Source organism: Carya illinoinensis, chromosome 12 (genome assembly GCF_018687715.1).
Source record: "Carya illinoinensis cultivar Pawnee chromosome 12, C.illinoinensisPawnee_v1, whole genome shotgun sequence".
Classification (NCBI taxonomy): domain Eukaryota; kingdom Viridiplantae; phylum Streptophyta; class Magnoliopsida; order Fagales; family Juglandaceae; genus Carya; species Carya illinoinensis.
This window is the reverse complement of record NC_056763.1, coordinates 30,118,526-30,143,931: the sequence shown is the minus strand read 5'-3', so window position 1 is coordinate 30,143,931 and position 25,406 is coordinate 30,118,526. Positions and strand designations below refer to the sequence as shown.

The window sequence follows — 25,406 nt, the reverse complement described above, 5'->3', positions numbered from 1 at the left end:
CCTCACTCCCTACTCCTCCAGTCCTCTATCGCATTTTTTTTATCCGTTTTGTTTATAGCCCTTGGCATCAACACGTGGGCTGTAAACTCGACCTTTTTTAATATTTATAGTTCAAAGTAGCAGCAAGTCAAAATAAGTTAGCTAATGATATTAGTTATAGACGGAAAATTCAATTTATCCAAAATAAATAAAATTTGACCTAATTTAAAAAATATATCTTAATTTTAATTATAAAGAAATTAACAATTAAATTTTTATTAATTATTTTTAAAAGATAAATACATTAATTATAAATATATCACACAAAAATAAACTCACATATAGCATAATGTAAGTTAAATTGTAAAGTAAATCTAAAGAAAAATTATGTCAATTTATAAATATATTTTATAGAATCTCTTTATTGCAGTAACATTTTTATTTATTTAAATTGTGAGACTTTATTAGTTATTTTTGTTTTTATTTAAGGACAATGTTAGGAGGACCAAGAATGATGCCCTCGTATTGTACTGATAAGTGCAAATGCATCTTTTTAGTTTTTTAAAAATTAATTGAGTTCTTTTACTTATAATTCATATATTACATATTTAATAAGAAAAAATTATAAAAAAAAAAAGAAAAAATTATACATAATGTATGGTATAGATGATGAGTAAAATTTTTATTTTCCTTTATTTATTCGTTCATTTTCATAAAAAATTTCATCTCATTTCATTTAATCATTATAACTTTTCTTAATTATCATATAAAATAAAATAAAAAATTTAATTTTTTCAAATTTTAATATAAAAATAATATATTTTAATAATAATTTATTCAACATTTAATTTTAATTTCAACTTATTTCATCTTCTAAATACAAACGAGGTGGTGGGAGAAAATTCTATACATTATAATTTCATTCTATTAAATAAGACGTGGTATATTTATTATTATTATATATATTATTATTTAATAATAAAGAATATGCCATATTTTATTTAATAAAATAAAAATAAAGATAAAAATATGGGACATGGGAAAGTGGGAAGCAAGCTGTGTTGAAAAGGTGCCAAGATTCCCGAATCTGTGGAGGGATCCTTCTACGTGATATTAAAATCAAAATAATGGTCCTCATGGGGACCACTCTACATGTGGCTGACATGTGCCTATATTTCTAGATTGATACCTTTTGTCTCATGGATTTACTATTTTTCTCTCCCATCACCCTAACCACTCTGACTGTCTTCTTTGAAAAAAAAAAAGAGAAATAATGAAAACTATCTTGCTGGTTATTTTTAAAGACAGATGACAATCTTCTTACAAATTTTTTAATAACCATTTTAGAAATTCTATTTTAAAAGTAATATAATTATTTAAATTTAATAAGATTTAAATCGATAAGAAGAAATAATGTTAATCATTTTAATTCAAATTCCAACCTTTGATGGACAATAATGGTTAGTTGTAAACTTGTATGAGGTATATGTTGGGGTGTTTGCAGTGGTAGCATGCTTACTATTAATATTTTATTATAATATAAATTTAATGTTTTATATTTAATTATATTAATTTATAAATTTATTTTTATAATATCTCCTTATAAATTTAATTGGATCGATGGAAAATAGCGATAACTATTAACAATAATGATAAAAAGGGGCTGAGGTTATGACATATATAGAAACTTTATATTATATTTTTCAAAAAAATTAAATGAGAGAAAACTCCATTTAATGCGACGAAGATAGGACATACTAATGTCATTCAGCAGCGGTTAGGTCAGATGAGTCGCATTTATTCGTTAATTAATCAATATTTATCTTAACTCATTAGCTTTTGGGGTAAAAAAAAATTATTGAACTATATTTTTTAAATTTTTTTTATTTAGACAATGAGTCTAAATATTCAATTAATTTAAAAATAATAAAATTAAACAAAAATTAAAAAAAAAAAAAAAACAAAATATTAAAGCCCATGATATGCTTGATATTTGCAAGAACCAGAAACAATAACCATTTCCTAGAGGCTAAATTACAAAATCTAATCAATTATCATATAGAGATGAAAAACCAACTGAACATGCAAACGATAGTAAACGACAGAGGAAACTTCCGACCACTTTAAAAGTATTTCCCCGATTTTTTTTTTTTTTTTTTTTTTTTTTTAAAAGCCTTAATCATGGGAGCTTGGAGAGTATCTGGGTGATGTGGGAGTCTGAAGCTACAGTCCGACCCACCTACCAATTTTATTTATTTATTTTATTTTTTAAAATTATATAAAATATATTAATTCAAATCATTTTATTACTATTTATACATCATCTTATCTCATCTTACTATTTAAGATTTAATTAATAAACTCTGTTAAGTGGCTTGGTTAAATTTTAATTTCGTTATCCAAAATTAAAAAATAAAAAATAAAAGAAGAGAGATGAAAGTATTGAGAGGAAGCATTAAGCAGTGACAGGGCGTCTTATGTTTCGTAATTCGTTGAGATAGATTCCCAACAGTAAACTCTCTATATTGCAACTACTTTATGTCTTACCGTTGGCTGTCTACCGATTTTCTTATGAGTTTTACTACTCATAAGTCTAACACATCACATATCTCATTTTTTTTATCTTTTAAAATTTTTTTATTTTTGTTAAACTAATTCAAATTTACTATTTATTATTCATATACCAAACATTTTATAAAACAAAAAAATTAAAAAATTTGAAAAAATGATTGGTGTGTGATGTATAGGCTTATAAATAGAATTTTTCTTTTCTTATATGATTTGTGTGTTCTGTTTCTTTTTTAGTTTGTCTAATATTTTTCAAGGACTTTCAATCTCAAGTTAAGAGTATCTACGTTATATATTTAGAGAAAATATATTTGTAATTGTAAGTTACGTAATTGTCACATAATTATTTTAAAAAAAATGAATAAAATATGAGATTTACATAAAAAAATTAATTTTTAATAATAGATTTTATTTTTTTTCAAAACAATTACGTAACGTTTATACACTTTATAATTATATGTAAAATTACTCATATATTTAATGCTATTCATACATCTCATTGATGTCTCTTGGTCTTCCGACTCCACCACCTCACGGCCAACACCCCAGTTTCATGTAGTTTTATGTATTGTTAAGTACAAATGTAAAATAAATAAGTGTGCATATATTAATTACTTTTATACTTTTTTTTTTATAACGAGGTTCATTTAAAATAAAATACAAATTCTATTTATTATATAAAATAATTTTATAATCTTACAAAATATAAGTCACATTAAATAATTTTAAAATTATTTTTAGTAATCATTTATAAGTGTATCCTACCTTAAAAAAGCAGAAGCTTATCTATATTTCAAATTTTCAATCTTATACGAATTATTAGTTTTTTTTGCTTCTACCCATTGCTCGATTGCTTGGAAAGAAAACAAGGGGGCCTTAATAGGAAGGAAGGACAAACTGTCTCTTCGTAGTTACAGAATCACATGGGTGGGAGTTCACAGGTTGGCCTTGGCCTGGTGCGGATTCTTCATGTGAACATGTGAAAGGATCTTTGGAACTTTCCTTCCCCCGGGCCGCAATCATCCAAAAATCTTTTCTTTTGTCACACGCACACATATTCACGCTTCTTTTTCCCCCCATGGAAATGTAAATATTATCACAGCCTATTTACACACAAAATGGATGTTATCTCAACCTTTTTCTCTGCAGTTTCTGTTTTTTGTTTTGTTTTCAATTTTTATAACTTTCACAGATCCTGATGTGATGTTAAAGGACGTTAACAATGGGCCAGCTTGGGCCTACATATCAGAAAAAAGGTCGTGATGGTGAATACTGATTTTGGGCTCAAAAGACAAGTATAGGAGACTAATCAGGCCACTGACTGGCCTCCACCACCATCCTGCCCTTTGATTATACCAAAAGCCATACAGTCTCGATCCAAACTATTTAAGTCGAGAAAGTGTAAGAGAGAGAGAGTGACCTATCCACCGGTCGCGATGGAAGGGAGATCTCTCACATGTCGAAGAATTAATAATCATAGTCTTACTCTTCTTTGGCATCTTTTTACTTTTCTTTTTATTTTTAAATTTTTTATGTAATAATTAAGTAAGTAATTATTAGTGAAATTATATATTTTTTAATTTTTTTACTAATTAAAAGTATTTTAAAAAAATAAAAAACTTAAATTTATTAAAATAATAAAGAATAATAAATATATCATCATTTGAAGGATATCCCTGACATCATGATTATGGGAAGATTCCCTTTGATGGGCTGTTGAGAATGTCGAATGGGTGGTGGTAGGCCTACCGAGTGCACTACCGAATTTTTGTATTGAGGAATGTAATTTTTTTTTTATTTCTTTTTTTTTTTTGTAATATTTTTTAAATTCATTTAAATATTTAAAAGAAAATTATCAGCTTATTTTAAAATAATTCTTTAACAATTAAGTTAAAAAAAAAGAAAAGATAATCAATATCCTTTTTCAATAACCACACTCATCGAGAGAGTGACATATTTTCCATTGAGGATTATTTTCCACATCATCTCGCTTAAAGATTACTAACTATGTCTCTCCGGAAAACTAGGGCTGTTCATATGGGCCGGGTTTTATCCGGTCCAATCCGAAATCCGGACAAACCGGATTCCGGTTAAGGGTTCCGGCCCGGAATAATTCCGGGTCGGTACCCGCATCTTTAAATCCGGATCTATCCGGCCCGGATGCGGTTTTAAAATCCGGATACCGGATTTAAAACCGGTACCCGGGTTTAGTATAAAAATGAAATGTTTGTGGATGCCCTAGCCGCTCCACCCCCGCCCCCCAAAAAACAAACCCCTCGGGTTCACTCTCAGACAGTCGATCTCCTCTCTCTGCTCTGCGCTCTCTCTCTGGATGCCCTAGCCGCTCCCCCCCCCCCTCCCCAACCCCCCGGGTTCACTCTCAGACAGTCAATCTCCCCTCTCTGCTCTGCGATGGGGCGATGCCCTACGCCTCCTTTCCCCCGATTGACCTTCTCTCTCTCTCTCTCTCTCTCTCTCTCTCTCTCTCTCTCTCTCTCTCTCTCTCTCTCTCTCTCTCTCTCTGCTATGCCCTAGCCCCTACCGAAATCTGTCTCTCATCTCTCTCTCTGCTATCTGCGATGCCGAACGGTATGGGTATGCTTTCTTTCTTCTCTTTTTGTTGATTTTTGGTTTGTTTCGGTGGGAATTTTTTGAAGGTTTGAGTAGTATTTTTATGGGTTAGATCTGTTTAGTTGAACAAAGGAAAAAAAAACATTTTTCTAAGCACTAGAAGATTGGGTTTGTTGCTATGTACATGTTTAGATTTGTTTAGTTGCAAAATGCTAGAGCCGTGGGTATCGAATCCAAGAAGGTTTTTTTTTTTTTTTAAGTTCGTTTTAAAGTTTTTGCCTTTTGCTGCCCTGCTCAAAGATAGCATACTCCACAACAAACCCGAGTTGATTTTTCTTCGATCCTGATGTTTTTTGGTTGATATTTGAATTAGTTAAATGATTTTTTCTGGCAGCATATAAACTATTTTTAGGCGCCATGTATCATTTTGATAAACTGATTATTTATCTAATTCATGTGATGTAGATACACTAAACGAATTCAGGGTTTAATCAGATGAAAAATATGTCATGTTTATATGGTTTCTGAGATTTCTCGTAATAGGCTTGCTATATATATAATGCCTTAATAGGCTTGCATTGTGAACAGAGTCTACCAGGCTAAACTGGTACTCAAATCATGGAAGCCATGACTATTACTACCTGCCTGTAATGTACCCTTGGGATTACCGATTACTGTCTTGTATAAACAAGTTTAGTTTCTGTTATGTATTTCCAACATTTGCATTTGAGTTAGTCATATTAGAGTTCGTTTCAAGGCTTTAGGCCTATTTACCTGTACATATAACTCAGTTAGCTGCATGAAATATCCATTAGGAAATGTAACAAAGTGTAATGGTTTTCTTTGAGATTCTGAGCACCACCACCAAAAGTTAGGGCATTGATTTTCTTACCTATTTCTCTTTCCCTCATCTTTCAATTCAAACACAAACAACTAATCTCATGAAACGGGGACTACTACACACAATTGAACAGAACAACCAAGCCAAAAGAAAATATGGGACTTGAACGATCAACTGACCCTTTTGGTTCTTTTTCTCTCTGCAATGTTGTGTTAACTTCGAGTGTTCCCATTTTCTTTAGACAAAATCTCTCCACATCCCTTATCATCTCTGCCATTGACATGAATATGTTATGAATTAGAAAGCATGGAAGCACTAGGTTTTTTATTTATTTTTCTGTACTTAATCTGAATGGAAGCATTAGGACTACCAGGACCTGAGACTGTAGGTTGCATCTCCCAGCTCAAATAGAAGACGTCAGGTAATATATTCACTGAATGTATATATGTGTTCATATATGTTTCCAATTTATTTGATAGAAAAGAAAATAAATTAATGTGCTCATTTAATTTGCATGCTAACAAACATTGCCAGAAAATTTGCACTTCCAAAATATATATATGTTTTTTATTTTCCTTGCTAAGTAATATGGTTTTGTGATTTTAGGAGATTAAAAAAATTGTGGTCTTTGAAGGTGCATTCGAGAAGATTTTGAGCATCATCAAAGAGGAAGGAGGTTCAGAAGGAGGAGGTCTAGAAGATTTTTCAAAGTTGTGTTTTGTAATTCATATATTGTAATTTTGTGTTTGTTAATATAATGTGATGTATAAATACTAAATAATCTAATATGTAGTTTGCATTGTATGTTGCATGTAATATGGATATATTTCCTTTTTTGGTAAAAACTGAACAATGTTCAATGCGATAAAGCTTTTCAACATAATTTCTTGAAATATAGACTTTTAGGTAAAAAACAAAATATGTTTTCGAAATTTTTTTATTAGAGAAAAATTTAACCAACCAAATGTTTGAGGTTTCTGGAAAAAAAAAAAAAAAAAAAAAAAAACCGGGTTCAACCCGGAATACGGGTTTTGAAAAATCCGGATCCATCCAGGTTTCAGACCGGGTCTGATCCGAATTAAGGCGGTCCGGATTTTCGGCCCGGATTTGACATCCGGGTTCTGGGCCGGGTATACCCAGATTCTCGGACTGGAACCCGGATGAACAGTCCTACGGAAAACCACCACGGAAGTGGGTGTCTCCCATCCATGTTCATGGCAAAAGCCTTCCTCAATGGGATCTCATATTCTACAGGTAATGCATAAATCCCTCCCTATCAATCCATTAAGCTGAGGCCATCACCATTCAAAATAATGTTTTCTTCTTAAATTCTTTGTGGTTTCACTTTTAAAGTATTATGAAATGCTAAAAAAACACTAAGTTCTTCAAATGATAAGTGCACGAATTGTTATCTTAATTTTACCATCCAGATCATAACATTTTAGATAAATGGTTGGATATTTACAAACCATGATATTAGAGACATGTCACAAGTTCAGGTCACAGATGAGAGAATTTTAGGTTAAATTAAAATGTCTTAGTATTATGTATGAGCATGATGTTAAATTATTGAATACTGATAGATGAGTAAAGTCACCAAAATAGAAAGGACTACCACTAGATTAGCATCGATAGAGTAGGCCGTTGTGGATGTTGAAGCATGGTAGAATGTTATAATCATGAGGGTTAAAGGCTTGACCAAATTAGTATTAATAGTTATAAGATTTTTAGATCAATAATTGAGCTTTTAATACAAAAGTCTAAAAGGCTCAATTATTGATCTAAAAGGTCTAAGATTGTTTTGTATAACAATTGATGAAGCGTTTAACTCTCAGTATCATAATATTTTTTTATGTAAGATGAGGAGTGATTATTAAATAATCCAAAATATGAATAGTATTATAATATAATATTAAATATATAATATCAATTTAGCAATATCTACTATGGGTGTAAGAAAAAATTGAAAAGCTAATTGATCCAAACTAATTCAGTTGTTTTGGTTCCTATAAACTAATACAGATTAAAAACTAGTTCAGTAATCATTTTAAAGATTTGAAAACTAAATTGGACCAAACCGAATTATTATATGAAACATTATATATATTATTTTAAATTTTTATGCGATATATATTACACATATTATAAAATTAATATAACATGAAATTTTTATCTTAATGTTTATACTTCCTTAATATAAACTTGTTGTTTAATTTATCCTTATATACTAAAAGATAATTACGTATATAACAAGGGTATCAGAGTACATTTTTTTGAATATATAATAAATATATTTTAAGTCAAGTAGTTGGTAATCACTTAACGCTCTACATGTAAATGCTGTGTGCATCGTGAATTGAATTCCCATCCATTTTATGAATGCAAACGTTTCTTGAACGCGCGCATGTTATTATTCAGAATAATGATACTCACATAATTTATATATTTTGTAGTTATATTTTAAGACGTGTTAAAAAAAATTATTTTTCAGTTATTTATCCTTCTGACTTAGGAGCTTGATGTGGCGCTCTCCTATTGGTGCACACCACGTCCGCTGCTATTCAGCAGTAATACTTCGAGAATCGAGACGGACGTGCTACCTGCTTGCATTAACATTCGAAACTACCCAACAAGAATGCGAGTCATGCGACCTACCGTTTGCCCAACGGTTCAGGATCTCTGGTTTTTTATTTATTTGTTTGTTTGTTTTTTTTGGCCGAAATCGGAGAGATGAGATAGATCGTGTTGGCCACCAAGAACGAGGATCTAAATTCTAGCCAACTTTGTTCGTGTTTTGTATGATCTTTTCTTGCTATGCTTTTCCGAAAGGTGGATCTCTCCAATCTAACTCAATTACCACATCTGTTTCTATCTCTCTCTGACATGGACGAAGTGATGACGGCTGGTGACGCGTCGTCGAGCTTCCGATCTGCATCATCTGAGCCGTCCATCATCCCCTCCAACCTCCCTCTCCTCTCCGCTTTCCTCGCTTTCGCTCTCGCCCAGTTTCTCAAGCTCTTCACCACCTGGTAATGCCCCTCGTTCTTTCCCTCTTGTTTGGGTCCTCAAAAAGTAAATGGGAACAAAAAAGAAAAAAACACTCAATTTTAATTTTTTTTATTGTATTGTCAGTGGGCATAATTTGGCATTCTCCATTTTGCGAGATATCAAAGAATTTTTAGTGAAAGTTGTGCTTGACTGAAATTTGATTCTCTTCTGAAGCTCATGTATTATGTTCAAGTTTTTGTTTAATGCCTCAAACGTATACTATGCTGCTAGACGTGCAGGTTCAAGGAGAAGAGATGGGATTCAAGAAGGATGCTTGGATCAGGTGGAATGCCCTCATCACATTCAGCAACCGTGTCAGCTCTAGCGGTTGCCATTGGCTTGCAAGAAGGAACTGGAGGACCAGCATTTGCTATTGCAGTGGTCTTGGCATGTGTTGTATGTACTTGTTAACCAGGTCTTGTTCATTCTTTTTTCGTGTTAGGCATAGGCATGCTTGCTTATATCTTCTGCTTTAATTATCTATATAAAAAAAAAAAAAAATCTTCTGCTTTAATCTTCGCCTCTGTATATGAAAACTTACAGTAAGAAAAGGAAGCTGATGTGATGTTTCTTGTGCGATTAGGAATTTCTGTTAGGGCCTTGCGTTGTTTTAAGTTTTGTTTTGCTTTGTTTTATGGAATAATGGAGTAATTAGAAGAAAGGATTGATTTTTAGGACTGCGTTCATTGTCAGGCTTGGGGAGTCCATGCATTTGCTATCGTGTGAACTCCTTGGACAGGAATGTGTGGTTAATTTGCCCATTTTAGCATTTGTACGAACCATTGGTTGTTGTAGTTTTCATGTTTATTAGTATCATCAATGTCCATAAACTTATCTGCGTTTGGGATGTCTGGACTCTGGATTGATATTGATGGTCATTCCAGGTAATGTATGATGCTTCTGGAGTAAGACTTCACGCTGGTCGCCAAGCTGAAGTAAGATCATTTATTTCTGGCAGTCTTAGCTCTTTGTTGCTTGCATAAAATCTCTATTGCGATACCAAGAGTAATGGGGGTTTTTAGTGTACTTCTGTAAGAGACCATTGCATTTTTCAGTCATCTGTCATTGTTATCATGAGATCTACATGTCCTGTATCTTCTGTTGATTACGACCCTGAATGGCATTTTCATAGTTCCTATGACGGAAGTATACTAATTTTACTTGATATATTGTTAATTGCAGTTACTAAATCAAATTGTGTGCGAACTACCTCCGGAACACCCGGTCTCTAATGTTAGACCTCTACGAGATTCACTCGGTCATACTCCGTTTCAGGTTTGTTGGTCTTGTTTGGTTTACATTTGTGCAGATGAAGTTATTGGTATGGTCCTCATGTCAACTACATTGTAGTATATTATTAGCGTGAATCAAATTGATTCGTTTAAAAAAAGGGAAGTAAAAGGCTGTCGTGTTTGTCTAATTGTTACAATGCGGCATTGGCATGATGGTCGATATGCTAACACTCATCACGCTTCCTAGGCAGTAACAGAAAGAGGTTGAATCTTTGTTCTTCTTAGACATTGTTCCTTGCTGGGTATTTCATGGTGGAAAGAAGAAACAAAAATAAGACTCTTGTTGGGTGGTATGATTTTCATGGCATGGGGATCTTACCCGTTTGATTTCCTGAACTCAAATGAGAAAAGCATTGATGGTACGATTGGAACAAATTTTCTTTCAAGGAGAACCTATTAAATTTTCTCACTATCAATCTGCCTTTTTTGAGGTTAATTCTCCTAATAGTTGATCCTCTAGGCTCTATGCTCCACGTGATTCTCTCAACTCAAGTTTTGAAACATGCAACATAGAGTAAATCATCCCTATCTCATTGATACACTGGAAGGATTTTTCTTGACCTGCATGCTTGAAAATCCTGTAGCAGTAGTACTTGTAATATAACTATAGATGAATACTGTTATGTTGGTATTACTGCAGGTCGTTGCAGGTGCGATGTTGGGTTGTATGGTCGCATTCCTCATGAAAAGTTCCATTTAGTGGGCATGATATAATGAATGGGAATGCTTAGGCCTTAACAGTGGACAGTGAAAAATTTTTGATGTCATTGCAAGTTTTCCTGCATGGAAAATTGGAATTGAAAAAGACAAGTTTCAGACCAGAGTAAATCTACTTGTAAACCAGTCTTCAAACGGCTTAGCTACTGTTGGACTCAAGTTCTAAGCAGTTTTTGATTCGAGTCCACAAGGGGAAACTAAATTAAATTCTAAACAAATTTTCCTCTTTCAGGTTCTGACCTTTTAAATGTATTTTTATTAATTTGTATTATATTTTTTTGAATGTTTTATGCATATGACGCACACCCAACCGGTCTGCGACTCTACAGGACCATCATTGGTGTTGATGTAGTGCTTCTAATGGTTTACTGCCGGAATTTTGACAGAGATACTCATTTTTGTATTCAATCCAAGTCATGAACAGCCACTGAACCTAGTGTATGAAAACATTTCACTTTAAATATAATGTACCATGTATAGAAAATGGAGCTAAATACTTAAATCCCCGTATCTCAAAGCTCCAAAGCCTTCAAAATGTGACAGCTTTTATCTCATAATTATTCTAAACTGAGAAGCAGAATCATAGGTAATTCGATTCATGTAAGGCACGAATTAAATATGAAGCTGCGGAACTATCTGCTTCCTTTACTCTTGACTTTTCATCTCCCACCATAAAGAAAGTACCTCCTATGGTTGCTACTTGAACAGAGCATACAAATTTCCTCTCATGTGGTGGACCCCCGTCCTTCTCAATTCTGCAAGTTATAGCAAAAGAACATTTTAAAATGCAGTCTCTACGAAGATAAAAAGGAAAGTGGGAATCTGAAAATATGGAATTCTTAGAATATCCAAGGTAGGTGGTTTTGGGAGAACAGGCATGGAGAAAATAAAAAGATGGAGCTCATTCATTGAAAGAAATATACAACATGATGAAGATTCGAGTCTACACGTATTCACAAACACAAAATCAACGAGCTGATGTGAACTTGACCTGCAAGACAGAGCACTATAGATGCTTCCAGTCATTATAAAACCAGTATTCTCAATTCTGGTTCTTCACAAGACTATGCCATGTCTTCATCATTGACACATCGGATACATATACCTTATGAGTAATAAATACTATACATCACATTACCATCCCTCTTTCATCCCACTATGTAACCATGTAAGATGTGACACAGTTATCACCATTGTGCTATATATTACATAGTGGGATAAAAGATGGATGGTAATATGATGTATAGAATTTTCTATATCTTAATATATGTTTCAACTTATGAAAGTAATTGGTCTATCATTAAATAATTCAGGGCACACAGTCAATGTAATAATAAGAAAACTACATTCTGTAAGAAAAGAGGAAAAATAAATAATATCATGGGCACCAGATCGAAGAAGTTAATCATAATACAAATTAGATAAAATGATGATGGTTATGGTGGTAATATCTATATATATATATATATATATATATATTCTGATTCTACATCTCACAATAAAGTATGTGACGTCCCCAAATCCCACGTATGGACACGGGAAAATCGAGACGTCCGGATGATGACAACACGGGTCACCACCCTATCGCCAAGTGCCAAGTGTGTGTAAAAGCAACAAATGTGCAAAAAAAAACACGCAGCGGATAGCAAAAGTCTCATAACTAAGTACCAGAATTTTTTTTTAGTTTAATACAAAAATGTTCAAAAAATACATAATAAAATATTACAAAATATAAATAAAGTTTCAAATCCAACAACAAGGCATAAACTCCAACTCAAAACTCCGGCGGAGCCGCCTCCTCGGGCTCAGCCCCCTCCTCCTCCTTGATTTCTGCATCAAAATCTACTGTACCAAAAATGGCGCCGCAGGTAAGTAAGATCCAAACGCCACTAGATAAAAATATATTAAACTCAAACAACATGCATGAGAGAATGCAAATGCACATGAACCGTAAACCACATTTTTCCACGTACGCCAAAATCTCATTTTGGCCCAGAACATATCCTTTAAACATAACCTCGCCATTATCCTCGATAATGGCCCAAAAACCAAACCATCAGAGCACTGTAGGTGGGAATCGCAGGCGGAATTCTACCACCATCCTTACTCACCACCGTCCCTAGGCGGGATTCTACCACCGTCCCTGCTTACCACCATCCCTACGCCGCGTGCACTGTAGGTGGGAATCACAGGCGGGATTCTACCACCGTCTCTGTTTACCACCATCCCTAAGCCGCGTGCCTCTGACTCAAACCAGTCAATCCAACCGTTCACATATACCATAAATCATTTCTTGCTTACAAGGCCAGTTTTTATTTTACAAATACGTACATGCATGCAACTACACGAAAACCCAGTTTTCCTTTTTTTAAACATAAACATGCGTGCACTATACAATGCAAATATCAAGGCACAAATATCTCAAACAAATATCAACATCAACCAAACAACTCCATCCTCAATCCATCCGACCCCCGAACTCCTTGGACTCAGTCCAGAATCAACCAACCAATCCAACAATTTATTGTAAGAGCAAAAATAGATTTAAATCTAAAATAGAGTTTGAAAAATACTTACAGCGCTATACGGTATTTTTCGAAAGCTCGCGGCGTTGCAAACGGCAGAGGAAAAGTAACGTAACAGTGTATTTTATACTGTGGCCGTGGGTAATAAATTATCCACTTTCGAACGGGGACAAACCAAGACACGAAATTGGTAGAGAATGGTCTAGGGTGTTTATGAAGCTAAAGGAAGTGAGCTTTGGCTGTGGGTGGCAATGGAAACGGCGGTGGAAGCGCCAAAAGGGGTTGAACGGAGTTGAGCTCGTGGGAGCTACTCCGGCAACGGATCGGAGCCGGAATTGGGTGGGTTAGGTCGACAAGAGGTAGGGGAAGAAGTTGTGAAGAGATGGTGGCCGGAGGTGGAGCGACGGCACCGGAAACGGCAAAAAGCCGTGCAGCTTAAATGTGCTCTAGGTGGTGATCGGCGGCTCGAATAGTGGTGATATTTGGTGGGAGTGATCACTGGCTAGAGGGGAATTTTTTGGTAGGGGTGGTGTTGGCCACGCAGGCCGGATGGCGGCGGTCTGGGCGGGTCAACGGGTCGGCGACGGGAAGGAAAGGAAGAAGGCTGCTGCGTGCGTCGGGGAGAGGAGAAAAAGAAGAAGAAAAAAGAAAAAGAGAAAAGACAAGAAATGAGTTTCAATCCTTATTTCCGGAAATCAAAAACTGATCTGCCGAAAACGATTTTAAAAACATAAAACGACTAAAATAAATTAAACACCACATCAAATAAAATAAAACCAATTAAAATACAATAATTTAAAATAAAAGAGCTAATATATTAATTAAATTAAAAACAACTCCTTCAGTGAAAATACACGTAAAAACGGGGTATCACAAAGTATCTCTACCTGTAAATAGGCTTCGGCCACTTTTTCATGATGCATAGCTCATGCAACTTTTGTTTCGCACCTTCGATCTCAAATGATCCATTAAGCTCAACCGAAAATTGAGGTGGCCCAATGTTAATGGGCATGGACTGTGATAACTTATGCAAAGCTTGCTTTGCAGCATCAAGCCTTGACATTTCCTTCTGCTCGGACGAACCCGAAGCAACAAACACCCCATTGACATATACACTAGCAATATTCTTTGCCCCCTTTCTCCAATGCTTGATATCAACTCTCTTCCCTTGCTTCTGACACAGCTCAAACAGCATTGTAACAGGTTGGGGTTGTTGCTGCAATTCTTCAAGAGTAATAATAGGCTCCAAGAGACCCCTAAAAATCTACACAATACAACAACCAACACCTTCGATTATGCAGATTATGCAGACAGGAATACTTGCAAGAAGTGGCCCTAAACAAGAAAACAGAAGGACAGAGATCATTTCAGGAGAACAATCGGTTAAATACACACCACCCATAATCTTTGCAGGTCAAAATTGATGTCAATGTATATAGCTGCCGCCACAGACTCTACAATGTCAGCAAGAATCTTAGGGGCTTTTACAGAACCACCATATATAGCCGTATCATCTTCCTTACTGACTGCATCAACAAACTCTTTAACCTGGAAAAATAAAACAAAACCAATTGCGCAGAAAAATTAAGCACCAATATTTTTTCTTATTACTTCAATTCTAAAAAAACTATCCAAAAACAGTCCAGAATATTCGATAAATAGCAAACCAATAATTAATGAACAGTTAAGGTATCATTCACACTTTCTAATTCAAAAAGTGCCTTCATCTCTTTTCTTAGTGAAATTGAAGCAATCAATGCATATTCCTAAACTAACAATACGTTGTCAAATTTAATACAGAAGTACAAAATCCGAGTTATAAAAAAAAAATGGAAGGAATATATGAAGCTATCTAAGAAAGGAACAGCAAGAGAGAAGAATGCGGTTCCTTGCTTTCCAACTGACTCGGATTACTATATGCCCGTCTAAAAAAACAGAAAAGAAAGAAAAGGCATACGGGCATATAGTGGTAGAGATATGCCAAAATAAATTGGTCCCTGCCCCAAAACTAAGCCGTGTATAAAATCCTAAATCAATAAATACCGCTGCCGTATACGCTGTAGCAGTAGCGCAAACAATCAAACCGAACACACACACACACACACACAGAGAAAGCACAGAATGGGTTTTCAAATCAGTAAACTTATATATACTTGAAGCATCATACGCACTGTTTACAGTAGCAGCCGCTGCGGTAGTCATAAAAGTCTGTGCTTTGACAACGCTATCCAAATAATAAGACCAAAAATTAACAAGTACCTTATCATCAATAGCGGCGGATTTGTGCCTAAGGTAGCGGTAGAGGCGGTGTCGGACGGCAACGCGAGCAAGTTTCTCGGTGCTGATATTGGAGGCTCGTAGGAGGGAGAGCTGACCGGGATCGAGCTGAGGGTAGGCGAGGAAGACGTAATTGGTGAAAGCGAGGCCGAGGGCAGCGTCGCCGACGAATTCGAGTCGCTGGTAGGAACGGAAGTCGGTGTAGGAGGAGTGGGTCAGGGCTTCTTCAAGAAGCGTTTTGTCCGTGAAGCTGTAGGAAATGATATGCTCTACAGCTCCGACAGACGCCTCCATGTCGGCCGAGGCGGGGCGCAACTCGGGATAATGAGGCGGGGATCAATGGCGTGCGAAAAGGGAGACTGGGGAGAACCCCGGGGGGGAAGGGGGCGGCAGTACTCCAGTACTAAGGAATGGTTTTATTTCATTGAGTTTTAATTCTTTAAAGATGAAATTCATTTAAATATGCTTGTATTAAATAAGATTTTTAGATATTCATTGAAATCAAAGATGGCTGCATCTGCCCAAAAATGTTTCAGAAAATTTCGTGAAATTTATTTTTCGAATTTCTGAAAATAAAAATTTGATATGAAAATCGAGTTAAACCCTAGCCCACATAAGCCGATCAGGCTCGATATTTAAAAATATATATATATATATATATATACATACATATATATATATATATATATATATATATATATTTTATACTTAAGCGCCTAGCAATAATTTTTAAGTCAGGTCAAAAATAAATTTTTGATCCATTTGAGTTGGGTGAACATGCTAACCATGATTTGTTTGAGGTCTTTGAAGTCTTAGACCTGATTTGGTTACAAAATAAAACCATATCATATCATATAATTATTATAATTTTTTTAAATTTTTACGTAAAATTTAATTAAAAATTTTAATATTTTAAATTTTTAAATAAAAATTATATTATAAGAGTTGCACTTACAATTGGACAGAAAAAATTACTTAAAAATTCAACTAACACGTCGGCAAGTAAAATCTTACTTCTGTGGCTCCACCCCAACGCGTAAACCCTCAGAAAATATATCGTCAAAAAACGTTTTAGTCCTAAACAAACTTTAGGCTACGTGAAAAATCCGTAATTGGCTTAAAGACTACTCCTCAGACGACCAACTTGGCTCTTTTTGCGTGTTGCATCCCAAGTTCAAGAAATTACATACAAGAAGCAAGACTTTTCTAATTGCTGCTAAAAGAAGCAACTTTTCCAATCTAAGGCAGAAGAAAAAAGTAAACAGATTAAAAGTCTAATTTTGATTTAGTTCACCATCATATGATCAAATCCTCCCCCGGCTTGAAGTGCCGGAACCCGATTTACTCCGACATTGTGAAGCAACTGTTGTAGCCACCTCCTTGTTGTGGGATCTTCCTGGAAGCAGAAATAAAGACCATGAAAATCGAAGCCAGCCACACAAATACACCCTTGGGATTGCTTTTGTCAAAAAACTTTGGCGACTGCAATTCTAGTAATATTTTCACTTTCTATAGCTCTTCTGAATGCAAAAACACCCTTAACATAAAACAGTAGACATTCACCATTCCAAGCAACAGACATCATTCCCTCATCGAAAAGGCTGTGTGTTACCGTGTCCATTAAGAACATTATACTCGTATTCAGGTTCACAAATCATCTATAACAATAAAGCTCAATTGGAAATTATAAAAAGGCCAAAGAGTGGAGACAACTTTAACAGCATCGAGATTACAGAATGAACATCGGCTATGTAACCAATGAGAGTAGAAAAAAATACTTACCCGAAGGCAACCACTGAATGTAGCATCTCTTAGCATGTCGGGAAGGCAACTTCTTAATGCATCACAAGCCCTGCAACATAAAATCAATGAACACATTCATTAGAAACATAATCAAGAAAAATGTCCAGGGACATGAGAACAGAGGAAAAGGATGCGGCAGCGGTAAATGAGAACAGGAACTGTGCAATCTGCTTGACCAACCTTGGATTATCTGACAATCGAAGATAGCATCGAATGATATGCTTCAACAGACGGGATGAGGGTTGCTCAGCAAGGGCTGCAACCATGTTCCCCAAAACTCGACCTACTGCAAAAAACCGTTCTGCGGTGGTACAAATATAATCCAAGCCCACATCATCCAACAGAATTTTCTGAACTATAAATGTGGCAACCTACCATCATAAGACTTTTTATCAGATACGTGAGAACCTTAAAATATGATACTGGGTAGTCAGGACAAGGATTGCTTGGTTAAAAATAGGGTGGCAAATGCGCAAGAAATGTGCCTCCATTTCGGCATTTGCAGATGTTTCATCACATAATTTATTCATGTTACTCATAATCTTTTGCTTCCCATGCAGCTTGGCAACGACATCCATCAGAGACGTGGACATTGTAGAAATGTAAAAAGATCAACACATTTTTTAAGGGTTAACTTTTTAGTACGTTGAGACTATCAAGTAGGAACAAATGAGATGCAGCACTCAAACTCTCAAAATCCGTTTCATGCTCAAGTGACATCAATGTCCAAGTAGTGAATTGAGGGCAACGAAATCAGGATACTCAACTGTTTTTGACAATTCACTACCCATTTCCATAGTGCGTAGGCACAATGGAATTATTTCTGTTGAGAGAAGGAAGCTAATAACTTCTGTATCATCAACCTGGAAATAGGAAAAAAAAAAAAAAAAAAAAAAGCTCTTTCAAGACATGGTAGTCAAGAGTGACAAGGTTTATGAGCAAATAGTAAAGAAATTAATGCTACTTACCGTGATACTTAAATTTTATCCTGGTCCATGTGAGTGGGTGAGTAGGGGTGTGTGTGTGTGCGCCGAGAGAGAGAGAGAGAGAGAGAGAGAGAGGCACACACAGGTGGGAGTGAGTACAGAACTGCAAGTATGTAATCTCTTATATAAAGTTATCTTTTTTTAATTATTTTATTTACAGAGTTCAAAATATTTCATCAAGCTATTACTAAATGTTTACATACAACTACATTGATCTTAGAAAAAGGTGAGTCACCCTTATACATCTATTCTTTAGTCAGTGCATGGAGGGTTCCAAACATTGCATCTCTCTAGAATTGATAATCTAACTTGGGGGATGTTTGGAAACAATTTCTATCTCATCCCATCTCATCTCGTCTCCTCTCATTTCCTTCCGAAACATCATTCAAAGATAAACACTTTCAAACAAAAAACAATTCAATTTTTTCAAATATCCAAACAAAAATAATATGAAAAAATATATTCTAACAATATTTTAACTTTACAATTTCTTTTATTCAACTTTTTCTCTCTCATTTTTCAAAACCCAATAAATACTTCACTCAAACTATCTCACTACTATTCACAAACTATCTTACTATTATTCACAAAATTTTCATTTCATCTCATTCCCCAAGCATCCCCTTAATGTTCCTCTCCTGAGAACACATGTTGCGTTATGCCTTAGGTGTGCTAGCTTTATAATAGATGTTCTGATAGTTTACAGAATTTATGTTTTTGAACATAATGAAACTGAAAAAGCAAATTATCACCATCATTGGAAGTTAAAAAAACAAAAAGAATGTCAATGAGTTCGCAAAATATAATCGTCAGAAAGGACGAAATACCTTTACCAAGGCACCAATGACACCCAAACTAGTCAGCCTCAAGTACTCAAACGGCCTTGACTTGCTTGTTGTATTAAGGAAGGGGTACAGATATAATGGTATATGAGCTGCAAATGAAAAAGGTTGGTAAGAATCCATTTATTGAAACCTGAACATATTATTTTTTATGAGCTCTTAGAAGGGTGCCAGAAGATGATCTTCATTATAAAGGAGAGTTCATAAGTTTCACTATTTCTTTTACAAATATTTTTTGAGTAATGATGGTGTCCATTACCAGAAGCAAAATGGTCAATGCACAAGATGTTCAAGGTTGGTACTGACAAGTAACATAAGAGACCAAAACTTCAAAAGATGTCATCGAACCAAAAAAACCACCAATAACTACAGAAACCACTTATATATAGAGCTCTTATTCAAAATAATCGATCTCATTTATCAGCTACATCAGAAAGAGCTGGGATTGCTGCTCAGATTTGTGGGCTACATCCGCGGTTAAGCTTGTTCTCTCAATGGTTACACAATTCCATCATGAATATTATACAAGATCGAAGCAGTTAAGAAAGTCTTCACATAGTGAAGATACCAATAACATTTTTTTTTTTTTGATAAGTATGAAGATACCAATAACATTACCATTGAGGAACAACATCCTTGTGTCTGGATGAGAGGCTACACACTGTTAGGAAAAAAGAAGCAAAGCATCAGCATGACCTACAAACAAAAGATTCAAGAATAAAAAGTAGTTGACACAGCCTTCACTTGTCCTCTAAAAGTATAACACAAATGTTACTGCTGCTAAGCACTAATTGACAAATTCTTCTCAATTTATTCAAGGTGAGGACCAAAAGAATTAAGTAAGCTAACATATTTAAACAAGCGAAGGTGCTTCATCAACTCTACTGAACAACCTAACTCGAAACTCACCTTTTTCAAAGATAGTGAAGCCATTTAAGTCCAAATTTTTTTTGATAAGTCATTTTAAGACCAAACTTAAAGACAAGTATAAAACTCAAATACAAAGGGAAAAAGCATTCTACCTGAAGAAGGGCAAGAGCATTACAAACTCGATTTGATTGTGCAGGAGTTAGATTTGGTGGTGATAAAACGGGGTATATTGAAACTATCTCCTGAAAGTAAGAAAGGTTCAATATCAAATCCCATTGGTGAATCACAAACCGAAGTACATCCAATTTTTGGAGATTTTAACTTCTAAAAACCAAAGGCAATACACATAGTTACATGAGAAAAAAGTCGTGTTTGTGAAGACTTATTATTAAGCATAAAAATCGAAAGTGAAATGAAAAAACCTTCATGTGCAACGACATACAGAACTGTTTAAACCCTCTGTATCAATATTCACAACCACCACCAAAGTCACAAGACAGATTGGCCATTTATCAACTAGAAATACAAAGGGCCATTAAGATAAATAACATAGATACTTTTTGTTTACTCATCCAGCATCACTTTCCTCCCAACTGATTGAGATACATCCAAAGATCATTGATGTTTTTGTTTTAGGGTTTGTTGGTAAGGCACAGCAACAGATTGATTTGGAATGCCACTCATCCATGCATATTGTGGAATATTTGGAGGGAGAGGAGAAACAAGACTTCTGATTGATATACACAAGATTTATGGTCTCTCTCATCTTCTTTTTACATTAAGTTCTGCGGTTGATACCTCCAAAGATCATTGATGTGTTTGTTGGTAAGGCATGGCAACAGATTGATTTGGAATGCTCCTCCTCCATGCATATTGTGGAATATTTGGAGGGAGAGACACAAGACTTCTAATGGTGTTGAGCAGCTTCTCAATATTAGGCTTAGTCTTTACTTATTGTTGATGGGTAGGCTTACTCTTTATGTTTATGACCATCGTAGGCGCGGATGCATCCGGCTTACTTCTTTTTTAGATTTCATAAGCTAGCTGGATTCTGCAGGCCAGATTTTCTTAATAAGCAAAAAGGGTGTTAACAAGTACAGAATTCTGCATGTATTCATTAGCTTAACCTTTTGTATATATCCTGTATAGTTATGGGCTCTCCTTTTTAAAAAAAAAAAAAAAAAAATTCATATGTACGATGATTAATGACAGGCAAATTGTCCTCGCAACCAAGGTTGAAACTACAAGGAATTTCTTTTATAAGTCTAAGTACATAAGGTGCTAAGCTAAACAAATTTATGCTTACAGAAGGAGACAAAAGAACCACAAAATTAAATAATTCATAACGAGCATACCTGACATATAAAAAATAAAGGGCATACCTGTAAAAGTGCAGCAATAGTACCAAAAGAATTCCACAACAATGGAGCCAAATCTTGAAATATTTCTCTCTTCTAAAATAGAAAAAAGAAACAAAAATGAATTTATTAGGCATACCTGTATAAGTGCAGCAATAGTACCAAAAGAATTCCACAGGGAAGGAGCCAAATCTTGAAATAATTCCTTGTTCTAAAAAATGAAACCAAGGCAGACACAAGTTTATGATTGCAGTCAACATCTAAATCACATCCATTCAAAGCAAAGAACAAAGGCATATTTCACACAAAGATTTCAACTAAACCAGTGCACAAGTTTATACCCATCACCAAGTAGTTCATTATCTATATATACGATTCATTTGAGATATCGAGAAAAAGAAAAGACAAACCAAAAAAAAGAATTTTTTCAATAAGAATATAAGCATTTTATCTCATAAAGGCAAGTATATAGGGATCTCACTGTTGATAGGCATCGCAATATGGTTTCATACAATTAGGTAAATTTACCCCAATGGTTATGGAAAATTACTTATGTTCGAGGCATATTCAGATTTAAGGAGATTAATTTTAAGCTTCCAAAGCGATTATGACATTCTTTTTATTATTATTATTATTATTATTATTATTATTATGACATTCTTTATTCTTCTTCCCAATTGGAGAGAAGAGAATTAATGCCTAAGTTAAACGACAAAGATGATCTGCAAGATGGCGTTTGAAAGAAAATAAATTATATCATATTCAGATTATGTAACACGTTAATTCTTCATCGAGTACAAGAGATTATTACAGCTAAATTGGTAACTAATATTAAAGGCATGTTGGTAACTAGACTGCATCAAAGTTAGAGAAAATCCTCAATCATATAATTCCAAAGTTGCTGATTGAGATCCTGCTTGCTAACATGCTCACAAGGTCTCACTCTTGGCTACATGTCTCTCAGGTATCATCTATAACGCCAAAAATTTGAGTTTGTGGATCAAATTCAAAACTGCTTACATGAAAGTCTAGAAAAAATTTGCATCCATCTGAATACATGCAACTTTACAAGCAGCGCGTAGGTAATGAAAGTAATGTCTGTCTTGTTTGAGGAAACCGGTACATTATTAACTAGCCAACTATGTTGTTTCTATGGTCTGAATTAGCTACCTGATGGAAACATTTTATACTTTTGTCACCCTCTTTTAGCCAAAGAGTCCTTGATTTCTGTATCCGACTCACCTTCTCAAAGACAATGATACTCTCCAACTTTTTAATGACCTTAGAAATGCTCATCCTCTCAATCTCACTTGAGGTTCTTTCTTCTTCAAGAACGTCAAGCCTTCATAGTTAATCCATAAGGAGTTGGTTTGTTTCCCAGCATGGCCAAATACCTCCTCATTCCATTTCCACAAATCTAGCTTGGACAAAACTTAGGGGTACCTTGGAAATCACAGGAAAACCACCACTGTTTCACCTTCTTCACAAAACTCTCAAATTTCAGCCATATGTTTACTCTGAAAAACATCATCACAATCAAGCAATAAAGAAAGGCAGTCTGAAAGTAAGGAGGAGTCAGTATCACGATGTTTTTCAAATCTGTGAGAATAGACCTCAACAGAATGCACATCTATTAGAGTACAGCATGTTTGGGAGGTGGGGACAATCTCTTTGTTCTTTGATTGTTTGTACTCTTTCAGATTGAGAAGAGGTGGAACTGATAATATCTGTCAGATCTCTTCCAAAAGCCATATCTTTAAGGTCAAGTCTTTCTACCACATGCTTTGACCCTCCTTTCCCATGGAAGAATAAGGCGCCTCGAGGGTAGAGTTCTTTGTCAGGACGGTAGAGTAAGGAAAACTATTAGGTGGGATCATGTTCCAGCAGGTGGTGGACTTGATGGCTGCTTGGTGAAGTTCCCTTATCGTCATAGCAATTTAGAGGTTTGGTGGATGGTCCCCTTGCATTTGATGTGGTGCATTTGGCAAGAAAGTAATGCTTGGTCCTTCGTCAATTGTTAAATGAAGTTCTTACAAATAGGTGCCATTAAATTTAATTTTCTTTAAAGACATTCTTCATCCCTCTAGACACAAGTTCCCTTTTGTGTATTTAGTTGCAAATTAACTCATCAAAAAGATTATTTCCATCTTTCCTTTTAGAATCAGTCATGTTTAAAGGGAGGGTAATGCCCTTGCAAATAGTCTTGCCTCTTGTGGAGCACTCGGCAACACAATAAGCCTCTCAACTTCTTCAGCTTCCAAAACATATTGTTGGTATCTTTGGTTTAGATCGAGCAGGTATCCTTGGCCTTTGGCATTAATCATTACATTTCCTTTTAATCTTTCCTTATATATCTCAACTGATTGTATTTTAACAATAATGGCTTCCATATAGTTTCCATAAGAGCTTAGTTTTGGGATTTGGTTGTAACCCCCAGCTCCCTCTTGAAAAATATATTTCTCCTTCATATGTGAAGTTTTATCAATAAAATTGGGATACTCTCCAACCCCTAGGGCTCACTCAAGTGACAAAAGCTTTAGTCTTGGTGGTACGCTCCCTCGAGGTCTAAATTTCAATCCCTTGGGGGTATTAAACAATTTCTAAAGGCCATTGAACAAGAGGAATTTTCCTTAAATTACCCAAAGATTAGTCGGGATTTTGTTCTAAACACATACAAAAATATGAGGAACCGTCCAAAAAGGTAGTTGCATCTCAAATGGGCAACTTATAACACATCATCGAATCCAACCTCCAGCTTCTCGATCGGGATCAAATAAATAAAAAAAAAAAAAACTTTTTTTTCCTCGGTTTACCCGGCGACGAAACACCAGTTAAACAAAGGCTAATAAGTAATAACATCAATCTCCGATTATTAACAGAACGTAATCGGAATTGGGGCGACTAAGAAAACTTAAAACACATCATTCCACACATCCAACACAGAATGAAAATAAATCCTATAATTGTCGAGCTATATATCAGAAATGGAGAAAATATTCATCCAATAAGACTTGTTAAATAAAATATTCTCCAAGAAAAGAAATGATAAAGCCGACTCGTGGCAAATATGGTACCTTAGAGAGTTCGAGAAGAGCGTTCTCTCGGAGTTCAGGGTTGCTGAGGTCGAGGACCAAGTGCTCGGCCGAGGCCATTTTCCGGTCCTTGTTTGCCGGAGCTCCGGGAGCGCTTGGGACCGACACGCTCGGACCTCCGAAGGGCGCGTTCATGGAGAGCGATTGGGGCAGGTTCGACATCGACTTCGGCAATCTTTACTTTCTCACGCTTCCTTTCACTCAGTATTGAGAGAGACGGACTCAGGAATGGGTAGAGAGCCACCTGCTTTGCATGCGCGTAGGACTCCGGATTATATGACAGTTGTTTGGTTGTGCGACACGCGCTGTCTTGTCGCCTGTTTAGAACTCGAGAAGTATTTCTACACGGACTCCGTGTACACAAATCGAGACATGAACACTTCAGGACTCTATTTGTAGAAGGTCGTCTGTTTACGTTGCCTGTATCATCCAATTTAATTTATATCAAATTAATTTATTTTTGAATTTTTATAAAAAATTAAAATTCATCTTAATTCATTGTATATATTTAAACATATATATTAATTTATTTATATTTAAATATATCTTAAAAGAATTTACAAAATATTATTATTTATAAATAAATTCAAATCATCAAAAATTATCTCACTGTTCAACTCTATAATGTTTCAGTTTA

The 25,406-nt window shown here is 35.0% G+C and overlaps 3 protein-coding genes across 9 annotated transcripts; 1 reads left to right on the top strand and 2 right to left on the bottom strand.

Annotated features, from left to right (window-relative positions):
- The first annotated feature begins 8,552 nt into the window (after positions 1 to 8,552).
- LOC122289463 (uncharacterized membrane protein YuiD-like) lies at positions 8,553 to 11,350 on the top strand. 2 transcript variants are annotated; one of them, XM_043096463.1, is made up of 5 exons: positions 8,555 to 8,988; positions 9,247 to 9,403; positions 9,892 to 9,942; positions 10,190 to 10,282; positions 10,940 to 11,350. In XM_043096463.1, exons 1-5 carry the CDS (start codon positions 8,774 to 8,776, stop codon positions 10,997 to 10,999), a joined length of 576 nt encoding a protein of 191 aa, XP_042952397.1. In that variant the 5' UTR covers positions 8,555 to 8,773; the 3' UTR covers positions 11,000 to 11,350. The 2 variants fall into 2 exon arrangements, with proteins under 2 accessions (XP_042952396.1, XP_042952397.1); XM_043096462.1 differs by having other exon boundaries at positions 8,553 to 8,988; positions 10,190 to 11,350.
- Positions 11,351 to 11,393: 43 nt separating this feature from the next.
- Positions 11,394 to 16,265, bottom strand: LOC122289461 (ribonuclease 3-like protein 2). Of its 4 annotated transcripts, none has more exons than XM_043096454.1 (4): positions 15,801 to 16,262; positions 14,937 to 15,089; positions 14,429 to 14,805; positions 11,394 to 11,771 (listed from the first exon to the last, which is right to left on the bottom strand). In XM_043096454.1, exons 1-4 carry the CDS (start codon positions 16,110 to 16,112, stop codon positions 11,597 to 11,599), a joined length of 1,017 nt encoding a protein of 338 aa, XP_042952388.1. In that variant the 5' UTR covers positions 16,113 to 16,262; the 3' UTR covers positions 11,394 to 11,596. The 4 variants fall into 4 exon arrangements, with proteins under 4 accessions (XP_042952388.1, XP_042952391.1, XP_042952390.1 ...); XM_043096457.1 differs by lacking the exon at positions 11,394 to 11,771 and adding an exon at positions 12,808 to 12,858 and having other exon boundaries at positions 15,801 to 16,264; XM_043096456.1 differs by lacking the exon at positions 11,394 to 11,771 and adding an exon at positions 12,814 to 12,861 and having other exon boundaries at positions 15,801 to 16,264.
- A 665-nt stretch (positions 16,266 to 16,930) lies between these two features.
- Positions 16,931 to 25,062, bottom strand: LOC122289462 (CCR4-NOT transcription complex subunit 9-like). Of its 3 annotated transcripts, none has more exons than XM_043096461.1 (9): positions 24,752 to 25,062; positions 21,702 to 21,770; positions 20,472 to 20,561; positions 20,068 to 20,110; positions 19,435 to 19,541; positions 18,389 to 18,484; positions 17,802 to 17,992; positions 17,601 to 17,670; positions 16,931 to 17,214 (listed from the first exon to the last, which is right to left on the bottom strand). In XM_043096461.1, the coding sequence occupies exons 1-9, from the start codon at positions 24,929 to 24,931 to the stop codon at positions 17,104 to 17,106; spliced, it is 957 nt and encodes a 318-aa protein (XP_042952395.1). In that variant the 5' UTR covers positions 24,932 to 25,062; the 3' UTR covers positions 16,931 to 17,103. The 3 variants fall into 3 exon arrangements, with proteins under 3 accessions (XP_042952395.1, XP_042952394.1, XP_042952393.1); XM_043096460.1 differs by having other exon boundaries at positions 21,702 to 21,773; positions 24,752 to 25,056; XM_043096459.1 differs by lacking the exon at positions 21,702 to 21,770 and adding an exon at positions 21,817 to 21,888 and having other exon boundaries at positions 24,752 to 25,050.
- Positions 25,063 to 25,406: the final 344 nt, after the last annotated feature.

What these genes read in the sequence shown, in the direction of transcription:
- LOC122289463 (XM_043096462.1), top strand. Translation starts at nt 8,774, where the DNA reads ATGCTTTTCCGAAAGGTGGATCTCTCCAATCTAACTCAATTACCACAT. An exon ending in CAGTGGTCTTGGCATGTGTT is followed by an intron (nt 9,404 to 9,891) that starts GTATGTACTTGT and finishes TGGTCATTCCAG; the next exon opens with GTAATGTATGATGCTTCTGG. An exon ending in ACGCTGGTCGCCAAGCTGAA is followed by an intron (nt 9,943 to 10,189) that starts GTAAGATCATTT and finishes TGTTAATTGCAG; the next exon opens with TTACTAAATCAAATTGTGTG.
- LOC122289461 (XM_043096454.1), bottom strand. Translation starts at nt 16,112, where the DNA reads ATGGAGGCGTCTGTCGGAGCTGTAGAGCATATCATTTCCTACAGCTTC. An exon ending in ACCTGCAAAGATTATGGGTG is followed by an intron (nt 14,806 to 14,936) that starts GTGTGTATTTAA and finishes TGTATTGTGTAG; the next exon opens with ATTTTTAGGGGTCTCTTGGA. An exon ending in TGGCCGAAGCCTATTTACAG is followed by an intron (nt 11,772 to 14,428) that starts GTAGAGATACTT and finishes TATAACTTGCAG; the next exon opens with AATTGAGAAGGACGGGGGTC.
- LOC122289462 (XM_043096460.1), bottom strand. Translation starts at nt 24,931, where the DNA reads ATGTCGAACCTGCCCCAATCGCTCTCCATGAACGCGCCCTTCGGAGGT. An exon ending in ATGCTCTTGCCCTTCTTCAG is followed by an intron (nt 20,111 to 20,471) that starts GTAGAATGCTTT and finishes TTTTCCTAACAG; the next exon opens with TGTGTAGCCTCTCATCCAGA. An exon ending in GTAGTGAATTGTCAAAAACA is followed by an intron (nt 17,993 to 18,388) that starts GTTGAGTATCCT and finishes TTATGATGGTAG; the next exon opens with GTTGCCACATTTATAGTTCA.